The sequence below is a fragment of the Ascaphus truei genome, chromosome 6 (genome assembly GCF_040206685.1).
Source record: "Ascaphus truei isolate aAscTru1 chromosome 6, aAscTru1.hap1, whole genome shotgun sequence".
Classification (NCBI taxonomy): Eukaryota; Metazoa; Chordata; class Amphibia; order Anura; family Ascaphidae; genus Ascaphus; species Ascaphus truei.
Window position 1 is genome coordinate 34,954,037 of NC_134488.1, and position 23,967 is coordinate 34,978,003.

At 41.8% G+C, this 23,967-nt stretch overlaps 1 protein-coding gene across 2 annotated transcripts; it reads right to left on the reverse strand.

The window, feature by feature from the left end:
• Positions 1-19,870: 19,870 nt before the first annotated feature.
• Positions 19,871-23,457, reverse strand: LOC142496891 (uncharacterized). 2 transcript variants are annotated; one of them, XM_075603964.1, is made up of 3 exons: positions 22,704-23,457; positions 21,671-22,009; positions 19,871-21,583 (listed from the first exon to the last, which is right to left on the reverse strand). In XM_075603964.1, exons 1-3 carry the CDS (start codon positions 23,449-23,451, stop codon positions 20,730-20,732), a joined length of 1,941 nt encoding a protein of 646 aa, XP_075460079.1. In that variant the 5' UTR covers positions 23,452-23,457; the 3' UTR covers positions 19,871-20,729. The 2 variants fall into 2 exon arrangements, with proteins under 2 accessions (XP_075460079.1, XP_075460078.1); XM_075603963.1 differs by having other exon boundaries at positions 19,871-22,009.
• Between the last annotated feature and the right edge of the window lie 510 nt (positions 23,458-23,967).

Below are 23,967 nucleotides of genomic sequence, written 5' to 3' on the forward strand. Positions count from 1 at the left end.
AATAATGGGCAAATACTCTATTATCCATATCTGGATAATAGTTATTTTGCCCATTACTGTACTGTATGGGTTTGGGCGGAGGGGGGGGCGTGTATTGATGTTTTTTTAAATATTTATTAATATACATTTCTTTAATAGTATAGAGGTGCAGAGGGTCTCCGGAGCTGAACCACGTTGGTTTTATGTCCGTGGACCCCCTGCTTCCTGAGATACAGGCACCTTTATGGGGTGCCGGTATCTCCTATGCAAGGAAATGTCCCGGTCACGTGACGCGAGACATTTCAATGCAGAGGGATACCGGCACCCCATAAAAGTGCCTGTATCTCGGGAAGCAGGGGGTCCCTGGACATAAAACCAACGTGGTTCAGCTCCGGAGACCCCCTGCACCTCTACACTATTAAAGAAATGTATATTTAAATAAATAATTTACGGGCGACATTTCGGCTGGGAGAGGTGGCTCTCTCAGAGCTGCTCTCTCTGCAGCAGAAATTAATCGCTGGTTCAGGCCTTTTCAGAGGCTCGATGCTCTCGCTGGCAGCAACTCGCCCGTTTTGGGCATTTTGCTATCACTGGTAATCGAGCCTTTCTGAATACCGTGGTAGCAACGCCCAAAAAACAGTCATTTTAAATTCCCTGGCGATTTTTTTTATCAACCCTCTCTGAATAAGGCCCATAGTTCTCTTTCCCTGAACATTGCTACAGTAGTTGAAGTATTCAATGTTCTATCAAATCTATTTGCTTGGTTTTGAGAGCATAGATGTTTGCAAAAGTAATTATTTTCCCCATACGTGGGCCTGTAATAAATCTATATCTGCCGTCAGTATCTTGTTCCCCAAAAAATTAAAAAACACATCCAAACCTGTGAAAAGAGACATTTACAAACATTGAATATCTTACTTACCATTAGAAGCGGTGGCCCTCCGACTCCCGGGGTAACAGGAAGCTCACGTACCTTGAATGCCTCCAACAGCATCCGATGCCATCTGCCATGAAGATCCGGCTCAGGTACCCAAATCTTCTTTTTTCTTTCTTTAATCATCTTCTTCTATCTTCATCTGTCACCATTTCTTGTTTCTTCATCTGTCAATCCAAAATACCCCATGTTAAATCCCAGCTGATGCTGTCTCGTTGGCTTCTTGGGCTCAGATGAGGCGCCACGGCCTTAAATATGGCTTGTGACGTCACATTTACCCTCAAAATGGTTAACAGCCACCTGATTGGCTGTTCAAACCATGTGCAGACTTTAATTATTTTTTTTTGCCGTGACGTCACTTAAAGGGAATGATGCCAGCCAATCAGAATGGCTGTGCTTCATTTGCCTTTAAGATGACGTCACGAAGCCGGCGTCAGATGGTATTTCAGCCAATCAGATCGTGGGAACAAATGCCACACTCTGATTGGCTGAACTATCTTGTGACACAGCGGCCATCTTGGATTTAGTAACATCATGTTAAATGGAATGATGCCAGCCAATTAGAATGGCTGTGCTTAATTGCAGTTGGTATCTTTTATTGAGCTGTATACCCACTCCGTTTTTCTTTGTTTTACATGAACTGAAAAAAGAGGTGGTATAAACATTGTCAATCCTTTTAGGGTTGTATATAGATGTTCGGCCCTCATGGTGTCATGTCAGCCGAGTTTCGATGTCTATTTGAGAATTCATAACACGGCACATTCAGTAAAATAAAAGGTAACAATCACAAAAGGGGGAAAACAACTAAATTGTTGGGGGCGGTTAGTCTGTCCCCTATTTGCACCTTAGGCAGTGTTTCGCCCACGTACCGGCATAGTCATTACTTTTTAGTATAGTTCTCTCTTTTTTATTTTTACTTCTGCCCTTTCCCTACGAGGAGTATTTATACATTTTAAACCACACATAACTATAACTTTAATACTTCATCAACATAAACTGTACTTATATTAGCTTACTACAAAAGACAGGGGAGCCCAATGCTACATCCAATTGACAGAACATATATGGTAATAAGTATAAAGTTGAAATACTTCAATAATAATTACTTGGTTATTTAGTTAAACCCTTTGGCCAAATTGTCATAAGCCTGCATACCAAACATCAAGGTATAACCAAATTAATGCAGGTCCTACACTACACTGTGAACCCTTCCTTTTAACTCTGTATGAGGGGAAAAAACATAGTAGATCCTGTTCTTGCAGCAAAGTGAAAAGACCTCCCAAGTTAAAAAGGTTATTTAGTTAAACCCTTTGGCCAAAGCGTCACAAGCCTGCATACCAACGTCAAGGTATAACCAAAATATGTGTGAGAACTGTACATAATACCGCGCTCCTCCCTATGGAAGATTGCTGCAGGTAAAAAAATAGGCCTTACATATAGAAAAACAAAAAGAACGATTCCTGCGCTCCTACCAAGATGTGAAAAAGGTTGCCGGGGAGTCTTCTTTGCAATAAGGTACACCCCGTCTCGTGGGTCCCCCCTCTTCAAGATTGAGGCGAGTATCTTTGTTCCAATAATCGCTTATTCTTCAGAGACAGAAAGCATATTACAGGCATACAGGCTCAGAGTGGAGAATTATCAGCGTGATGATATATTCTAGTTCTGATCGCTATATGTCCAGGAAAACATCGTTATACACTTTCTCCCCTACTTGCTAAGCTATATGTGGCAGTAACTCCTTTTTCTCAGTACTTGCCAAACAATATCTCATAGTTACTAATAAGCAATTAATACAGAAAAACATGTTTACTTCTTTAACAGATACAGTACCTATCAGAAGTCTGGGGAAATTGCCTATCTGTGACTATCCTGTTTTACACCGCAGGTGCTTCCATCCCATTTGAATTGTCATCCTTGAAAATAGAATATCCTGTTTGGTATACAGATGTTTTGGTTCCATTTTAATTGCCACTTTATACTGCATCAGCAGAATTCCTAAAATCCTATCTTAAGATGCCAAATTATATGTCTACAAAACAAAATGGCACCTAGCAATACCAGATACAGTCTGAATCTTTTCTACATTTCCCAGAATCTCTGGCTGCAGTGGAAGCACTGTATGCTAACAGATAGGTTTGCAGACATGTCTGAGACTTGAATGTGCTCACAAGTGGTATTTTTATTTCCACTAAGGCCCAAATCCAGGCAGCTAGCTGAGGAAGTTAATTTTTTTAGAGGGACAAGGCACAGATGTCTGTTATCTCCCATTTTATTTAGTATTTCCATAGAGCTGTTTGCTGAATACCTTAAAGCAGCGTTTCCCAGATGGTGGGTCGCAACCCGGCACCGGGCCACAAAAGCAAAATGCCAGGTCGCCTAAAAAAACTCTCGAAAACCTAGGTGTTTCGTTTTTGGGTTTTCGTTTTTTCACGAAACTCTAAAATACGAGTAAATAACGTTGAATCGGGACTAGTGAATAAATAATAAAATTAATTGAGCCGACCGACGCGCTCCGTCCGTGTCCGCGCCTCACCTCACCGTGTCGGAGTCTCGTTGTTCACGGCAAAGTAGCCCAACCAATGGCGAGGCTGCGCGGCGGCGGGAGAGGCACGCGACTTGTGATCTGGTTGCCAGTTGAAGCTCCATAGTAGTACATTCAGTCAGTCTCATTGGGAAACATTCTGAGGTGCGGTGACGTGGGAGACTGTAGGATACGGGTATTGCGAGAACACGCAACACCCGGAAGTCTCGCAGTCGTGTTGTGGTGTCAGTGTGTCCCAGCGCGCGGGACGGGCACTCACTATCCCAAGAAGCGAGCCTAGACCCTTGTACAACTGGTTACGCAAACGGAGCTGTGATATTTTCGTTTACTGGACTTCATATTCTTTTTTTATTTTCATATCTGTTTTATTTTACCTACAGTATAGGCCAGTATAGGCGATAATTTTTTTTAGTGGGTCACGAAGGAGAAGTATAAAAATAAAGTTTGTGAAACGCTGCCTTAGAGGCATGTCAGGATTGAAAAGATCAGGATTGAGGGGTATCAAAATAAGAAGCGAAGCTTTAAGAGAATCTTTTTTTTGCAGACTATCTCCTCTTTATAATTCAGTGTATAATTCAGTCAAAATCATCTCAGCAATAATTAAAACTATACAAGTACATAAAACACAATGTGAATCCCCCAGGGGGTCACACAAAAGAGTTCCCTATTCATTGCACTCACTCTGTAGTATTCATAGTGGATAGTTGGGTGCAATTGACCCAGAGTAGTGCACTCAATACCGGGTGTTCATAAGAGCTGACACAGCCCACATAGTATCTCCAATAAAATAAAACAATAACATTTTATTAACATATATTCAAATTTGAACAACCAATGTGAACAATACTATATACATATGTGAATAAAATCCCCTCTGTGAGATAAGAGATGTGGCGTGTGAGCACTATGTGTAGTGATTGTAATGTGCACATATAACACATAGGAGGAGTGTGTCTCATGAATGTGTCCAAATGGATAGGACAGACTATACTTATGTCATCAACTACAAGTGGAAGAAAGACAATGTAGCCACTATGTGGCAGTATATCATGCTAGCTAGTTCATATAACCCCTCAATGATATAAAGTATCAATGTCCCTAGTGTTAGCAATATCATCGCATAGGGCAAGAGAGAGGGACACAAGCAGCTATACAGTGATGTTTTACCGGGTAATGTGTATGAAACACTTATCATTTCAATTATGGCCTATAATGTTTGGATCCAAATGTGTAAGACCAGTGCATAACAAGATATGCATAAATAGCCACATAGCCTCTAGTCGGGGCAGTAGATGCAGCAATGTACCCGACACACATAAATCAATGGTTGATCCAATGCAATATTGATGCGTCGGTAGACATCTGTCATACTCCTCAGGGGTATATAATAATATCCCATAAAGTACATAGAAAGAAAAAACTATGTATAGTATATACTATTTCCAACTGTGACCGAATAAGGAGCACACAGACCAGCTGGTATATCAATGTAATGGATGATAATGCAAATCCCCCACGGAAGATATACACCGTGGATACGTCAATGTGTCCCAGTAATAGCCCACAGAGATGTTGTAGTCTCTCAAATAGGTACTGTACTTCTGACGGTTAATCTAAAACAAACCAGTGGCAATCACCAACAAGACCCAGGTACATGCTGGGTACATGCTGGGTACATGCTGGGTACATGCTGGAACATTTCAGTGACATTTCTGCATACAGATTAATGGCCCATCGGATTAACAGCGGGGGTCCCTGGCAGTCCCATTCAAACTGAATGGGACTGCCAGGGACCCCTGCTGTGTTAATCCGATGGGCCATTAGCCTCTGCAGAAATGTCACTGAAATTTGTCAGCATGTACCCAGCATGTACCCAGCATGTACCCAGTATGTACCTGGCTAGTTTAAGACAAGTTTTAGAATACTCGTTGTCTCGTCTGTACACAGATTGGAAAAATATGATCCTGTCAGGGGTAATGTACGTCGGGCTGTAGGGGCGTCACAATGGTGACGTCTGTTTGGTGAGACGACCGTAGTCTGATGAGCAGCAGCGTGACTACGGGTTGTATAGCGGTGGCCATTTTATCGGCATTTATTTACCACAATTACTCTGCTAGCTTGGTTACTATTTGCATATTTTTCCAATCTGTGAAACTATTTGAGAGACTACTGTACAACATCTCTGTGGGCCCCCTGTGAAGAAGCGCGCGAGACTTGCGAAACGATCGTCGGGGCATAGTGACGTCAACACTGTGACGGTCACGAGCAGCGAAACAGAGCGCGCAGGTGCAGTTCCTGCTATCTGGTCATGAGTATTCCGCATACCATGCGGTCAGGTTGTGTGCCTTGATACATTGCAGTATTCCGGCGTCCTTGTGCCTGATACCGCTTGATTGACTTCAGTGTTTGACTTATACTTTGGTGCACTGTATTCCACTATTGAGTTTTACTGTGGAGCCTATCAGTGTTCTCTGCTTACCTCAGAGCTCCACGTCTACTATTGTGGGGCTAATCACTGTATACTCGTGATATATTTGTATATATGTTGCATGGTGAAATTGTATTTTCTTTGTTGATTTTTCTGCATTTGCGCTGGTTAGTGTGGATATATACTCTATGGTCTAGCAGCTCATCGCGTATACTACAAGGGGTCCTGTCTATAGTGTTACTGTACCCAAGATGATACATTGTGTTTTCATTACCAGTGTTCCTCTCCGCTAACTCTCTGTCTCGCCCTTGGGGATTTTTAATACACTGTATATATTGTGTTATGTGCATCGTCGGTTTTTAATATTATTAATTAAAGTTTATTATTTTTGGTTTTGTGTAACATGGTCTGGTGGGACCTATATGTTGTCTGTTTCCATTAGGATCTTGTGGTAACAGTTATTAAACTGTTACTTTATGTATACATCTTTCCTTGTGTATCTAGAGTGCTGCTTATAGGGACTTGAGTGACCCCTTGTGGTCATTCGGTTGTGTTTTACTTTTATTTCTATCAGCCTTTATTCCCCACACACTATTTCTAGGACTAAGACTGGACTGTGAGAGTCCCCTCATAACCTTATCTATGGTTGGAGCCCCCATGAACCCAATACAGGTTCTGGGCTACCTGGGCATTAACTGGGGTACCCCCTTTAACCTAGGGATCCTCACAGTTACAGGGACACTTTTCATCACAGTGCCCCATTTACCTTTCTGGGCTATGCTGAAGCAGGGAACCCTAGCGGTAAGTCGCAAGCAAAGTATTGAGGGTGCCGTGGCATCAATACCCCTGGTGTCCTGTCCCAGCAAGTCCCAACCAAATGTGAGGTAGCGCTACCCCCTGTGGATAAATGTGTGTGACGGTAGGGGGTAACCGGTCAAGCCCATGAATGGTTACCCCTGATCCGTATATAGGGGTTCAAGAGAGTTAGCTCTTGGACGCAGTAACAGTGTATCTTTTAAATGCATGAACTGTAATAAAGATATTTTTTGTGCTTTTATCTTTCCGGGCATGTCAGTGAGCAGGGATTGCTGGGGCATGAGTTTCAAAGGGGATTTTGTGGCGGAATCGTTGTCAGAATGTGCCTAGGTAGTTGGGGTCCGGAGTTGTCGGTTCCCCTAAAAATGTATCCAGGAATCGTGCCTGATTCCTGAATACTTGTAGGCACATTGTCCCAGCAATATCCCCCCTTGAGAACGCATACTCAGCTCCAATCAGTGTCCCCAGAATAAACAGAAGGGGAAGACAGTGCAAATCTACGAGGCTTTAATTAAAATACAACAATACACAAAGATACACTTACATTGTATCCTGGTTAAAATGTGACACGTATGCCATCCGCTACATGTGCCGGCTGAGTCTCAGTTGCTGCGCGTCTACCCTTGCGCTGCCTAGTCGCGGGTCGCCGGGTGTGCGCCAATGACGTGACTCTGAGGCTCGCTACACACTTCCTGGTTGGCAACGTGAATTGGCTCCTCCACCCTACTAGTTTCGTGACAGTGTGTCACTTCCTCAGGGGCTCCTGTTTATTCTGGGGACACTGATTGGAGCTGAGTGCGGTAGCACAGCGACGGAGTTCAGTACACAGCAACACGTGGGGTTCGTGGAGCGGTGAGAGACGTGGGCTAAAGCACAGCTTCTATCAGCTGAGTCAGAGACAGGTGTATCTTGTAAGTAGGCATTTTTACAGTCTATAAGCATCTTTTTGGTTGAACATTACATACTACACTATGAAGTTTTTTTTCTTGTATGCTTCGCACTAGGATTGACCTTTCCGAATAAGAGGATCTTTAACCAGCAAAGACCCAGGATTGGCAGCATTTCAAATTGACACTTATTTGTGGACATTTGTGGTGGACTATTTTCGTCAAATAGTGCAATAATCATTGAGTTTGTAAGGTACTAGCGCTGGGGATGTCTTTTTGTAATTGTATATATATATCACTAGTGGAAATAAGCATCGCTGTATACATCATCTAGACAGTGTTTGAAAGCATTATAAAACGTTATTTTGAAGATGTTCTTTTAGGCACATCAAATCATATCTTAGGACTGTCGATCTCAAAAGTTGATATCTGAAAGATAAATAACATCATCTTAAAATTTTGTACAAGAATAAATATGCTGCTTTAAGCAGACATGCACTCTAATATTCTGTATCTATTCTTTTAGAGGTTAACGCAGAAGGTAGACATACACTACCGACACACTTTATTGAAGTGTGGTCGGTACCGCAAGCCGGGAAATCTCCCGGCTTGCTAGTGGCCGCCCCTCGGCGTGCCGCGCGTCATAGACGCGCGGTCACGCGTCATCGGGAGCGTGCGCCCCCTGCACGCGCGTCCAGGGGCTCCCCGAGGGAGCCCTGGTGTCCTGCGATCGCGGGACAGCGGCAGGGGGTTCCGGGGGACCCGGCGGACCCGGCAGCGGTAGGGAGAGCGCCCCGATCGGAGGGCGCTCTTCCGCTGCTTCGGCGTGCGCCCGTCACTCTCGGGCGCGCGCCAGGCTACTGCTGCGGCACAGAACGGGCAAATGCTCGAATAAACTGTGCCGCAGCAGTATGCTTAGCGTTCCTTGCAAAGTCATCAATTTTAAATTATAATATCTGTTATAAAGTGCTGCTCGTCTTTATCTGGCTCTGAGTGTTTTTCACAACGCAAGTCCTTGCGCAAGCTATCTTGTGGTCACCCGTGAGCTGGGCGTCTTCATGCATCTTCTCATAGTGGCGAGTCAGCATCGTCACATGGCCACGTACCCACGTCACATGAGGACGTGACATCGATATTATGAGATGCTGAATAGTAAGCAATCGATTGTAGGTGAACGGATCACTCAAGAATTGAGCTAATAACTTGTCAGTGTGCAGATTGTATTGATGCACATATAGAATGTAATATCATAGATGTGATTTTTTATGCAGAATATTGAAATGCAGCTTTACACATATATATGTTCTAATTTTTGCAATGCTAGGCATCATCATCATCATCATCATCATCATCATCATCATCATCATCATCATCATCATCATCATCATCATCATCATCATCATCATCATCGTTTCTGTGTATATTATGCAGATTATGCTCTCATATTTAATAAAGTACTTGACAATAATGTAATTAAAGCCATATTACATTATATTTACCTTTATTGTATAAGTCAACAATGTCCATGCTTGTATCCATTGTTACAGGCAGCCAGATCCAGTTTATCCATGGTTCAGTCAATCATGAGATCCGGATGCATATACATCTCGTTACCAGCGTTGGTTTGTTTGCCTTAATCGTTTTCTGCCCAGTACACGGGCTGAGCCAGGTACGGATTTTGGCTATTGTATTCCCATGCACACTGGTATTGGGTAGGGAAGTTTTGCACGTTCCCATAGTAGTTATCTCCGGATTGCCAATCATACTGTGTGAGGCACTGTGCTTGCAGGTGATACGAGACACCACTCTGTGAACGTTGATACTTACGGGGATAACTGAAGAATAATATATTTCTCATCAGATAGGTGCCATGATTGAACAAACCCTTAGATGATTGGAATACTTCCCAGCAACAGTACCTCTGTCCAGGATGTGGTATTATTCGAATAAAGCATTCATGAATGGACAAGTTGTGTCCAACAGATTTTTTTCAGTTCTTTGGGTGAGTTGCTTCTTTGTAGTATGGGTATTTCTCAATGATATAGTCATATATTTCACGGACTGTTGCTCTCTTATCGTCCTGGAATTCTATAGCTTGAAATATCATACATATATATGTATCAAGTGGCTGTCTCAGCATTGCAGATGGCCCTGCCATGTCTAATACCATGAAGAGCTTGTTTGAAAATGAATCCCTGTAAGCATGTGGCATTAGAAAAGAAATTGTAACTTTTAATCAATGTGATGTAATTTTGTAGGTCAAAATACAAAAGAGAATGTGTATGGATTGTATGCCCCCACAAGCAAGTGCATGAACTACTACTACATAGTATGTGAATGCAGATATGTAGGAAGGGGTGTGTAATACAGTTTATTCTGTGAGTCTACATAAACAGTATGTAATAACTATTATTCTGTTCGCATACACTATAAACTCTTGTCATCCTAACAGAATACGAAATTTTAACCAGTAATGATAGTGTATTTTTACTATTGATTTTGCTACATTTCAAGTGAAAACGTTTACTCATGTAAAAGTACTGACCTGGGGGAAACGGGTGATCGTACACACCGATATCCCTATCACCAGACAAGCCTTCAACCATGACAGGTAAGAATCTTTCACTCAGCTGCTCCACCAATTGAGTCAGTCTTAGATTGGGGGCAGGAGGTCCTCCTCCAGTGCCTGAAGCATGTACACGTAGACTTTGCAATTTAGCCTTCAATTTTCATTTAACATCATCAAATCTTTTTTGACAGTTGTCATGAGTTCGGACCTGATTTCCACAGGCGGACACAGATAGTCTAATCTGTTCCCACACATCCTTTTTGACATTTGAAGTGGTCTTGCCTTTAGATATATAACAAAATAACTTTGTTCATGTACATATCTTTTAATAAAACATTTTTTAACAAGAAATGTGTAAACGCTTCTAACATTTATTTAACATGCTGTTTGACAAAGAATATCTGTGGCACATGAAGATTATAAAAATTTGTAGACATATCAAGCAAATGATGTATATGAGAATATATAATATTTACATACAATTGTACAATTCTTCTGTTGGTATCCTGGTTGGCAACACTCAACGATAGCATGTGTATATGTAAACAATTACATTTATATGTAAATGTCCGTTCAATGTGAATTCATAAATGTTAGCTAATAGATGGCAATAATAATTTTGACAGTCATTGCAAAGGATTTTCTTACCTACTAAGTGCCCATACAGCCAGTCATAATGCTCCAAAATGCCAGTAACAAGGACTTTATTCTCCTCATCATTGAAACGTATATTTAGTTTATTTTCTATACGCTTCTTATGCCCAGCTGCAACCACTGAGCTCGGCTGCTGCTGACTGGACTCCCCTTCTTCCACTCACACCACCATCACTCCCCTGACTCACACGTGCACTCCCATGCCTACTCATATGAACACCACTCACCTCAGCACCACCACACACCCCAGCAATCACCCCACCATCACTCCTCTGACTCCCATGCCTCCCGTCCATACCTCTACCACTCACAAATAACAGATAAACAAATTAAACGACACACTCACAAAACACGTTCAACCTCACAAGAAAAAAGTGTAAACAAAACAACATAAGACAAGTCTGTCAAAATTCACAACAACTCTAGCAATCCCAAATCCTCCAAACGCCTAGCTCTGTTGGTCTCTCACTTCCAACAACACAGAGAAAGATTTTTTTAAATGGAGCATTTAAATAGGCCGCTCGAGAAATTTGTTGTCTCGCGAGATTATCGCCCAAGGCCAAAATAACTTTTTTTTTACACGCCACGCCATTCCCTTGTTCTCAGAGAGACGATCATCACGCCGTCAGGTACTCGCCATTTTTAAAAATGTTGCTATCACAGGTATTCGGGGCTTTCTGCATACTGTGATTGCAACGCTGTCCAAAATGGCGATTTAAAAACAATGGCGATAAAAAAAAAATCGCCGTTTAGTGCATAGACCCCTTAGTTGGGACAAACTCATGCCATTCCAAGAAATCCATGATAAACACAAAATCTCAAACAAATAATTTTATCAGTATTTTCAGTTGAGATATTTTGTTTCATCACACCATATTAAAGAATGAATGCACAGACCCTTAACTTCCTTTGAGTACCATTATTCTAGAGCAGAGTACAACAAAGGGACAATTGCTTCACTCTACCAAATAATAATTGCAAATAACTCAGAAATAAAAAACAAATGTATAAATAGCTGGGAGAGAGATTTGGGATAAGAATTAGACCCAGAGGATTGGGGAGATGTATCTGAGCGAGTGGCTATGTGAGCTAGATGTTCAGCGATAAAGGGGACTAATTTCAAGATTCCCCATAGATGATACATGCTGCTTGGTCAGCATGTCTTCTCCCCTGCAATTTCATCGGTATGCTGGAGAAACTGTGGACAACATTGTACATTTTATAGAGTGGGGAACTAGAGAAGTGCTGATTTATGAGGAGAGGCTAGCTAAATTAGATTTGTTTACATTAGAAAAGAGGTGTCTAAGAGGGTATATGATAACTATATACAGATATATTCGGGGACATTACAAGGAGCTTTCAAAAGAACTATTCATGCCATGGGCAGTACAAAGGACTCGGGCCATCCCTTAAGGTTGAAGGAAAGGAGATTTCACCAGCAACAAAGGAAAGGGTTCTTTACAGTAAGGGCAGTTACAATGTGGGATTCATTACCCATGGAGACTGTGATGGCAGATACAATAGATATGTTCAAAAAAAGGTTAGGCATCTTTTTTTTTAGAAAGGAAAGATATAAAGGGATATACCAAATAAGTCAACATGGGAAAAATATTTATCCAGGGAGAAACCTGACTGTTATTCTTGGAGTCAGGAAGGAATTTGTTTGTTCCCTTTATGATACAGCATTGGGTAATGTTACATTGGGGTTTTTTGTTTGTCTTCCTCTGGATCCAAATATTGTAAATACAAACGTAGGATAATTATCTGTCAAATAAATTGAACATAGGTTGAACTCAATGGACATGTTTTTTTTGTTTGCTTTTTAAACATCTACTATGAAACTATGTTAATGTTGAAAAGGGAGAACTACTTCAGATTAAAATAATTGTCTTACTTGCTTTAGACCTTGGGATTTCCAATGCTAAATGCAGAACTAGACATACATGAGGGAAATTCTGAACTATGTAAAAGAGGAAAACAGTTGTAATGCAGAATAAACATTTAATAATAAAATGAACCAGAAATAAATCAAATGTGTTTGCAGAAACCAGTATCACAAATGGGCATGTCACAAAGTGAGGGGGGGGGGGGAAGAAGGAAAAGGGGAAAAAACATGAAACATAAGGAATATACACAAAAAAAAACGGAGAACGGAAAGTATGCTAGGGGGGCGACGTTTCGAGGGACTACCTCTTCATCTGGCCCATTCCCCCTGGTCCAAAAGGACCGAGAGGTACTTCCCTAAGCCTCCCTTCCCCTATACCTGGTCAAATCAGACACCCCTGAAAATAGCTAGTAAACATATAGTGTAAGCTAAATACAGCTAAACAGCTAATAGCAGGGCAGCAAGAATCCACTAATGGTACAGTTAAAGCTGAACACAGCTTGCAAGAAAGCAGCTTGCAAATGAGCACCAAGAGTCCACACAGTCAGTGAAAGGTTAATGAGAAAAATAAATGAAGTGGTCAAACCCTCAGTGGCTCTGCTCCTTCAGCTGCTCGTTCTCCGTTTTTTTTGTGTATATTCCTTATGTTTCATGTTTTTTTCCCCTTTTCCTTCTTTCCCCCCCCCACCCCTCACTTTGTGACATGCCCATTTGTGATACTGGTTTCTGCAAACACATTTGATTTATTTCTGGTTCATTTTATTATTAAATGTTTATTCTGCATTACAACTGTTTTCATCATTTAGCTATTAGACAGTGAGTGCTGGTACTTACGTAGATTTGTTAGTACTATACAGGGGAATAAGGGTCCCCTTTTGTTCCGTGCACCCTGCAATTGCATATATTTACACCATCAGAGTGCTGTCTATCGTCCCCTTTTACCCTATGTAAAAGAAGAGTTTGGGGGAAAGGATGCAAGGCAATATCATACAGTAGTTTGAACTTGATGGACGCATGTCTTTTTTCAACCTCATCTACTATGTTATGTTATCTACTATGTTACTATGTTACTTATCTACTATGTTATATCAGCCCTGTAACAACATTAGATTGAATTTGTTATATCTACCCATTCCTTACTTCCCCGGTGAAGGAACCAAGTAGACATTCAATAGGGTCGGGAAGCCATGGTTAACCTACAATGGTCCAAATGAACTCATACATGAGGCCTTGTGTCCTCTTTGCTGAATAACCAGTTATGGTTAGTGGCCCCTTAACAAGGGCATAACCAAGAGTTGTGGTAAGTCCTGCTAACATATAAGTAACTTTGAGATTCAGCTACTGGTAGTCAACAATTATATGAATCCATTACATGCATTTGATGGTGGTTCTCTATAGTGTACATGTAGTTTATGACGGCAGGATGTATGTCAATGTTGTTTAATGTAATCATTTCTTATACAACCGCTGTCCCCCCCCCTACCCCTATGATTTGCCCACCCCCTTCCCTTTTCTTTGTCTGTACCCCATATCTAAAAACTCTCAATAAACTTTGAGTAATAAACAAAATGAGTAGCTTTGCTGAAATAATATATCCCTTACAACTACTACCCCTGCTTATTATACATCATTATATTAAAACTCTGAATACGTGTTTATCTGAATTTATTTGGAGAGGCCAAATAACTAGAATTTATTTCATGAAACTGCAAAATTCTAAAAACATTGGAGCTATGAACTTACCGAACCCAAGAAGGTATAATTTCGCATACAGAGACTGGATCTAGGAAGGAACTCTATTTTCTAACGTAGAAATACAAAAAAGGGTCTATATAAGCCGCAATACATTATCCATGACACTTGTTAAGATCTTGCTTTAACTTTGCATTTGCTTTTATTAACTATAAGACACCAAACAGATGCCGAAAGATGTTAATAAACCCAACTGGAATTACCACATAGATGTTATATTAGATGTATCTAATATTTTGTCTAATTAATGCCCTAAATGGGATATGCTGACGTGAAACATGGTCTATGGCACTGGGTTGAGGTATTAATAAATGTCACATGTTCCACTAACTTGAAAGCTACCGATATTCCAATAACTCTTCAATTTGGTTCAATGGATAGATCTAAATAAGAATAAAGTAATACAAATGTTACTGTGTAAGGCGAGAAGGAAGAGGGGTTACTGCGCTACACCAGCATGTATGATAGGAATTGTCTTGGTTGAATCCTAATAATAAGGGGTGCTACCAGAGCATTAGGAGTTGTATACAAAAAACTGGTAGCCGAAAGAAAAGCAATTCCTCTTATTTGGTGCACACCCAATAATACAAATATCACGGGAGGAGTCATTTTATGCCGTTGATGTGATTAAAGTATATGCTATTGTATTTCATATCTTTTAATTAATTCATTTGAAATAGATTCAGCTTCTAAAGGTTAAAGCTAATAAGAGAAATTAGTGACAGAGATCTCAGCTGTGCCGTGGATACTGTGGCTATTTAGCTGCACTTATGATGCTAATGGTGTGGGGATCGCAGTTTAAAATCTTATCAAATTAGTAACAACACTTGGAATGATATAATGTTGATTGTTACCAAACTAAGGGCCTCATGCATAGAGCAGCGCTATTTCAAATCTCGCCATTTTTTGGGGAAATTCGCGCACAAAACTGCCGAAAATGGCGAGTTACGGAAAACGCGCCATTTTTTTTTTTCGTTTTCAAAATCTCGCCGCGCGGCTGGCGAGAACCTACATCTCGCCAGTTTTAAAACTCTCCTAATGCAGAGAGCCGCGAACGGCATCTAGCGGCTGTTCGCGCCAAGAAAATGGCGCGATTTGCTAGTATTTGCCTCGCCAAGAAAAGTTGGCAATTACATGGAGCTCGCCGCCTATAGGAAAGGGGAAAAAAAATGCGCAATTTTTTTTTAACACATTTCTACAGCGCGCATCTCTCCAATTCTAACTCGCCACACGCATTAATGACAAACATTGCAGAATTCGCACATTTCTGCATATGGAGTATAAAACTCTCCAAAAAAGCTACTTTTTATTAAACTCTCCAATTTTAAAATTCGCTGCTCTCTGCATGAGGCCCTAAATGTGCTCCAACATGTGACATTACACATATAAAGAACCCTTAACGCGAACTATGATTAAAAAATAATAATGGCTGTATTACTAACTATGTGATTAAACCATGCTAAGAGGGCTGAGATATGAATGTATTAAATACAGCCTGATGTATATGGATAACTGAATTGCAAAGAGCAAAAAGCAAACTAATGGCTTCTTAGTCATTCGTAACTCACCTGACTTAGAGAGTTTGTTCCTTGAAATGCGTTGGGGTTGCTCTCTCTTGGCCATAGCAACAAGGGCTGTCGGGGGATTAGCAGTGGAGCAGCCTAGGAGTGAAGTCCATCTAATGCGGTGATGTCATTGCACAGTCATGTGGTGCAGAAGGATGGGGGATTTGCCGAACAGACACCATTCCATGCTGGGAAGCTCCTGTCTGTTATTCCTCACATAAACGTTGACTTCCTTTATATTTGTGAGTTTTTCTGATTTTATATATTTTTCGGTGTGTCCAGTAAATTCCTCACTATGGTGTTTGTGCATTTTTAGCATTTTTTCCCCTGGCTCTTATACACCTGTGATGGACTTGACCGAAAATAATTCACATATACAGTAGCGACCAGATTTTCAAAAGTAGAAACTGGAACCCATAAAAAAAATGATTTCTAAAATTAGGTTACGGTACATGACCTGGGAGACTGCGAGGTAGGAAGAACGTACAGAGATCGTAGGAGGACGTTCTGGTAAGTGCATCTGCAAGGGGCCAAAGTTTATGTATGAGGTGTTAATTATCAGCCTCGGAGCTACTCATATGCTTCGTTAAGCAGGTGTGTTTTAAGATGGTTCTTAAAGGTGGATAGATAGAGTACTAGTCGGGTATTAAGGGGAAGGGCATTCCAGAGGTGTGGGGCAGTCAGTGAGAAAGGTTTAAGGTGGGAGAGGGCTTTAGATACAAACTGGGTAGAGAGAAGACATCCTAGAGCATAATGCAGAAGTCGGGATGGTGCATAACGAGAAATTAGGGCTGAGCTGTAAGGAGGAGCAGAAGAGTGTAAAGCTTTAAAAGTGAGTGCGAGATGTGGGATTTGATTGGAAGCCAGGAGAGGGATTTCAGGAGGGGAGACGCTGAGACAGATTTAGGATAGAGTAGTGATGCTGGCAGCCGCGTTTCATAGCATCATAGTTTCTGCCAAATCTGGGCTCTATGGTTCAATTCACAAGATCATCTCATTCTCGCTTCAAACCGAAGTCTTTGTAGAGGATAGTGCTGAGTAGTTCCTCCTTTTTGCAGCCTTTGCTTCTTTGAGCTGTATTCTTATTCTTATCAATCTCTTGCAATTTCTCTGGGCTGCAGATATTGCTCTCATAATCGATGAGACAATTGTCATTTTCCCACAAACTTTATTCCTTATTTCTAGACAACTTAAACACAAATGCAACGTATATACGTTATGTGATGTAATGTAACGTGATAGATAGATAGATAGATAGATAGATAGATAGATAGATAGATAGATAGATAGATAGATAGATAGATAGATGTTTTGGGGACAGAGTGCGTGATGAGGATAAAACAAAATGGTATTGGAGCGAGGGAGAGAGGGCGACAGGAGGATAGACAAAGGGCAACAACAGGGGAGAGACTGGACACACACTGTCACTCACAGAACAACACATACAGTATGCACAGTCATTCACATACATACACATATATGCAACCAGAGATTTCTACATGCAGTCACTTCCCTGGTCCCCTCTGTGGTTCCTGTTTTCACAGGGCAGGAGGCACTGACCTTTGCTCCCTCCTCGCCCTCTCCTCTCTCCGAGGTTTTGGAGGGGGAGGGAATGATGCATTGTTTCTTAAATCCCTTTATTTAAAAGTTCAGACAGGAGCGAGCAAGCAGTACCTGTCCTGACAGATACATTCAAATGGGGGGGGGGGGGGGTAACAGCCATTTCCACAGAGTGTGCAGCTGTATTACTAGCAGGTGTGAGTGTGTTATAGCAAATACTGTCACGTAATGTTCCATTCTGTGGTCCTAGATATTTAAGGGTGTCTCCCTTTAATGTGAGTATGAGTATATACTATATAATGTATGAGGAAAGTCTGCTCCATAGCCAATGAACCTGTATATCAAGGGGGCTCTGTGATGGTGAAGGGGTCCCCAGGCCACCAAATAAAGGCAATGTGCCCGTCTGGGGCCCCATGAGTCCTAAAAAGTACATTTGAAGTGTCAGTTCTGCAGTCCTGAAAATGTATTATAACATGTCTGAACTGTGCCGTGAAGCATAAGGGCCTCCTAACACAGTTTTAAGGGGTTAATTGACTAAGTACTCTTGTGGTTAACGGTGAGCAGCGGAATTTACAACGCTGTCTCACTGCCTAACCACAAGTCAAGCAGGGGAAAAGCCATAACCACAAAGTCAAGTGGATAATTGACTTGTGGTTAGAAAGTGGTTCCGAATTGTAACACTGTCGGCTGTGGTTAGCTCAACCAATTAAGGTCAATTGGATAAGTGCATCTGCATTTATCGATCTGAACCGGGATTGCTATATTGAGTTCCCGACCGCAGACGGGGAAATGCTTAAACCACACACCACATCAAAGCCCTCACACAATTAAGTGTATAACTTTGGTTAGGAAGGTCGTAGCTTTCTAATTTTTTGTATGCAGAAGGCTAGAAAGGAATCATTTAGACTGATATGATTTGATTGTTTCTAGCATGTGTATAAATGCATACACGGGCATAGCCCTGGTTTGGATATATTAAAAGTTATGTGAGTTGGGAAATGTACAGGGCAGTCAGGAAGGACAGTGGATATATTAAAGATTCACCATGCTAATTTATGATCAGCTATCCCAGAGTGACTCATGCATAACTGCAGGTCCAGAGTTCTGAGACACCCTGTGGAGATGTCTCCAGGTTGTCTGCAGAGGTCCGGGGCTTCAGTAGATGCCGACCCGGTCCAAGTGTGAAGTGCTGATAAATGGATTAAAACAGTTTGCCTAGCAAATGGTGAGGTATCCTGAAGGGGGGTAGACATTCTGTCACCGGGCGAGGGGGTTTGGCCAGGTATGCTAAGCGGGTCAAGTGAGAAGTTAGCGCATGACCCTTAGCCTGCCGTGACGCCCTTTGTCTGGCTGCAGGAACTGTTGGCAACCTTACGATAGGTGGGAGATTGCTTCCCACGCCAAAGATTGGTTGCCTATTGCACAGATAGGCTTGAGAGGGTATTATAAGCCTGTGCACATTGTCAGGTGAGTGTTTTTCGTATTACATCTGAAAGGATAGCGTGCGGTACAAAAGACGTTTTTCATCGTAACCAAGGATTTGTACCCCTCTCTAGATTTCGTAAGATCTAGGGACTTGTAAACGAATTCTGCAAGGGCAGAACGAAAAGATTTTGTTTGGCGGAGATACAGGGACCGCAAGCTGTGCCCCTAGCCAAAAAGACTGTTTCGTGTCTTTTGCTATGTATCAACCCCGCTCCTGGGAATTGATACCTAAGGACTATATTTCACGGACTTTCGTTCTAGAAGCAGTTTATTTCGTTTTGCCCAGTTCCCGTAAGTGTTTATTCATGATATTTTTGTAATTCAACCTGTGTGTGTTCTTTATGTAAATAAATACAATTTATTTTATTTCATGCTTTATTCAATCAAAGGATCCAGATGGTAAAGTGTTAATAAGCTTGGTCTCTCGTGACAGGCTTCAATAATTGATTGTTGCTTGCCTTTCATGTATTTCATTTGGCTATTTCCTCCATGGCAAAATTGAATGCACGGTTTGTCTATAGGGATGGGCAATTAACACCTACTTGGGGGTCACACATACAAATTATATATACATATTAGCTATCAATGGATTTTTAGTAACACACAGTGATTGACTTGTCATTGTACTCTGGGATTGTGAGGTATAGGGTTCAACATCTGTTCCCATATTCATCTCCTGAGACAATTCTGAATGCCTAATAAGAGTTTCCATTAATTGTTTAATTAGGCGGAGTATAATATGTTTGTTAAAGTCTTTTAACTGCTAGGATCATGTCACAGGTCCTTACTGCTCTACTGATTAATATCACACATGTCCAGGAAGTGACCCTTTATTTAGATATTAACACCCAGTAACATTGTTAACATGGAGTCACAGAGCAGGAGAAGTCAGGTACAAATAACAGTAATTACAAGTCATTCCACAAAATCACATTTAGTTTATTAATTTAATTAATTAATTAATTTAGTTAATTTAGTACACGCAAAAAGTACCCACTACCCACCCACGAATCCTTAAATCATCCCACACGTACCCAAAACACAGTCTACAATATATTGATAAAAGCATGAGACAAGCAAGGAGCTGATGACGTAATATCTAGTAATCTGTCCTAATACTGTACCACCTCCATAGTATTAGACGTGACATACTAATAAGATGAGACTCTTTGTTTTGGCTGAGAGAGAACCATTTTCCTATTTCATAGATCTGTTCTGCTGTTCCGTGGATATGCTCTCTTATTTCAGTTACATAGTAGATTAAATTGTAAGAAGTCATGTGTTCATGGAGTTCAACCTTTGTTAGTTACATTCTAATTTATCCTAATTCATCCTAATGTATATGGTTATATTATAGTTGTTATTCTGTGGATATGTTCAAGGATATATTCTTTACAGGTTGTGAGACCTTTTTATATATTAATATTGTTGTACATGAGCATTCAAACAAAAAGTCACTTCATGACCAATTTAATGGACTGTGAGGTGCGTAGACATTTAGCACTGCTTGGTCAATATGACCTTGAAATCTCATTTACAAAAACATCTGTGAACATCTTTCTTGATATAAAAGGAAACGCAAGCTGCAAATATTCTCATTTGCATAGAAGAACACTCCCTATAGTCCCACCTGTGACATATATTAAGAAATTGGAAAGTAAGGAAGGACAGAATTAATGGTGGGCGCAGCTAGTGGAGAATCCCTCAGGACCCAGCACAATGACCTCTTCGGTGGTGGTAATGGTGGTGGTGGTGGAAGTAGCTGAAGTGATGCTGGAGCAACTGTTTCCGGCAGCTGAGGAGGTCTCAGTAATGGTTTTGGTCTGGGCTGGTTTGCTGCAGAAACTGTCGGGCTGGAACTGGTTTGTGTTAGCGGCTGTGGTTTCATTGCTGGAGACCGTTGTGTTTGGTCGGTTAGTGAACGATTCAGGCTCACCAGCTCCCACCCTGATTTGGATGGTTGCGGGGGAGATGGACGTTGTGGTTCTGATATGGATGGTGCTGTTGGTGATGGTCTTCATCTCAATGGTGACAATGGTTGTCTCGTTGATCTCCAGAATTTTCACCTCTTTGCTATCGATCATTTGGGTAAAGATTCTGACAGTCAGTATAGTTCTGCTCTGGACCAAGGTGACCGTAATGTTCTCTTCGGGATAGGGATGTGATGCTGGTATTATGGTTGATAAGGTTATGTTAGTACATGGTGTATTTGTGCTGCTCGGTGAAGGAGTGGTAATAGTGGGCAGGGTTGGGGTGGTGGTTTGTGTAGTTGTGGGTGGTTTAGTAGTTGGTGTAGTTGTGGGTGGTGTAGTAGGTCTGGTGGTTGGGGTAGTTGTGGTTGCTTTAGTAGGAGTGGGGGTTGGTGTAGTCGGTCTGGTGGTTGGTGTAGTTGAGGTTGGTGTAGTAGGTGTTGTGGTTGGTGTAGTCAATCTGTTGGTTGATGGAGTTGTGGTTGGTGTAGTAGGTGTTGTGGTTGGTGTAGTTGTAGTAGGTGTGGTGGTTGGTGTAGTTGTGGTTGGTTTAGCAGGTGTGGTGGTTGGTGTAGTTGTGGTTGGTTTAGTAGGTGTGGTGGTTGGTGTAGTTGTGGTTGGTGTAGTTGTGGTTGGTTTAGTAGATGTGGTGGTTGTTGTAGTTGTGGTTGTTGTAGTAGGTGTGGTGGTTGGTGTAGTTGTGGTGGGTTTAGTAGGTGTGGTGGTTGGTGTAGTTGTGGTTGTTGTAGTAGGTGTGGTGGTTGGTGTAGTTGTGGTGAGTTTAGTAGGTGTGGATGTTGGTGTAGTTGTGGTTGGTTTAGTAGGTGTGGTGGTTGGTGTAGTTGTGGTTGGTTTAGTAAGTGTGGTGGTTGGTGTAGTTGTGGTTGGTTTAGTAGATGTGGTGGTTGGTGTAGTTGTGGTTGGTTTAGTAGGTGTGGTGGTTGGTGTAGTTGCTGTGGTTGGTGTAGTTGTCATTGATGATTCTACAAAACAAGACAGACATTTTCATTAGTTATAAAATTACTCATCACCTTCCCTGCGATAAGAAGCCCCTAGATGCGTTCACACGAACCCCAGTATTTACAAAAATCAGAAAACAGAGTGAAGTGGCCTATCAAAGAGTGGGCAGAGAATAAGGTAACATCACTGGTGTGGTGATACTGTAGCAGATCATTGTGTCATCATCATCCACAGTCACAGCTGTGAAAGTGATGTTACACAAAGCTGCTGGAGCAGTGTATCTGAGGGCTGGGCTTTGCCTCCTCTGGTGTTAAGGACTCGACCAGTGGTAGACTGTAGAACCCTTCACCAGAGTCCAGAATCCTTTAAAAACCTACGGTGACATGGAGGTACCTCAACTCTTTTAACCTATGTACGTAAATAATACTATTGCTGTGGCAAATATATTGCAAATAAATTAACATCTTTCTATCTTACTGGTATGTGTCATTTTAATATTAAAAAATAAAACAGGCTTTGCGAATGACTACATTACAAAATATGGCAAAACAGAATTAGTGGGCCTTGAAAAATAAATTGTCATCCATCACCATATCTGTTTTCAGAGAGCCCCTGTTACCCTCTTATGAAAACTCAGGGATTCACTGTATACAGGCTGAAATCTCCTTGTCTAGCCTAATAGATGGCAACTGAAGCTTTATCATGCCTGAGACTCACCTGTGCAATAAACTTCAGACTTCAGGGACCCTGAGAACTTGTAGACGTAGTATCCCCCAGGACAGGCTTTCACGGGGAGAGACGCTCCAGGTGTGCAGCCTGCTAATGTGTTCATTATAAGAGGCACCATCTTCACTCCTTCTCCAATACTCGGGTGGCTGCCATTCAGACTGAAGGGCTCAAGGGAGCCACATCTCAAGGGGCCAACACACCCCTCCTGCATCCTTAAACCGTCGCTCCCCGTGTAACGGAACCAGCCAAAGTTATATCGGTCGGTTTGGAATCTGCCGGTGGAGGAGATGGTGGACAGTCTGCTGGCTCCATTCAGCTCTTGGTAGTTTGCACAGGGGTCAGCGCACTTTTCAGTTTCTCCCACTTTCAGGCAGTCATCACTGGAAGAGCAGGTGCCACCCGTAGGACACGGGAGACCCCTGGAATTACCACACAGGTGGATGCCGTTCTTATTAGTACAGGTTACTGAAGAGACACACTTGTTTAGAACATTGTTAGGGGGAGAACACTCGTTGATATCCACGCAGATCTTTTTCATGCTGTCCCAGGTGTATCCTTGTGGGCAGCAGGTGGTACTGTCACAAAACACTAGCCTTGTACAGTTAAGCCCATTTCCTACGAATCCAGGTTTGCAAGAGCACACCACATAGCCGGTCCTCTGCTCACAGTTGGAGTTAGTTGTGTTACAATCACTGCAAGTTTTGGCCACTGTGAAAAAGAAAATCATTGTCTGCATAAGGCAATCGTGTATGAAACGGTACATAGTGATTTGGATTCGGACATGGTTTTTAAGAGTCCAAAATTTGGGTCAGAGAAAGATATTGGCAAAAACCTCTGCATAATTTCTGATGAGCCATATGGGGTCAGACCTTGTAACAAGGCAATGTGGAGGTCGATAGGTTGGTCTGATCTAATCTGGAGATCTGTGTCAGGTCCTGAAAACCACATCTGAGAGAAATCCAAGGACTAGCATGGAGATGACCCTTACGGAGTTCAGTGAATGTCGGGCCTTTCTGTTGACATGTCTAGGTGAGGTTCCTATCATGATCGAAAACGAAGAGAAGGTGGGAGGAGTGACTATTTGATCACTACACTGTTGCCAGTGATCCTATGATTGCAGTGCCATGGTTCCAGCACTGAAAGGGTAAGGATAGTTTACAGAAAGGTAAACTAAAATGCTAGAGGAAGCTTTACAGACCTTAAGATGTACACTCTGGGGAAACGATTGTTATGTGAATATAGGAGAGACCTT

Bases quoted from the DNA above. Each gene is read 5' to 3' on its own strand.
- LOC142496891 (XM_075603963.1), bottom strand. From the start codon at position 23,451: ATGCAGACAATGATTTTCTTTTTCACAGTGGCCAAAACTTGCAGTGAT. The intron at 22,010-22,703 runs GTGAGTCTCAGG...CTTGTTTTGTAG, and splicing joins GTCTGAAGTTTATTGCACAG to AATCATCAATGACAACTACA.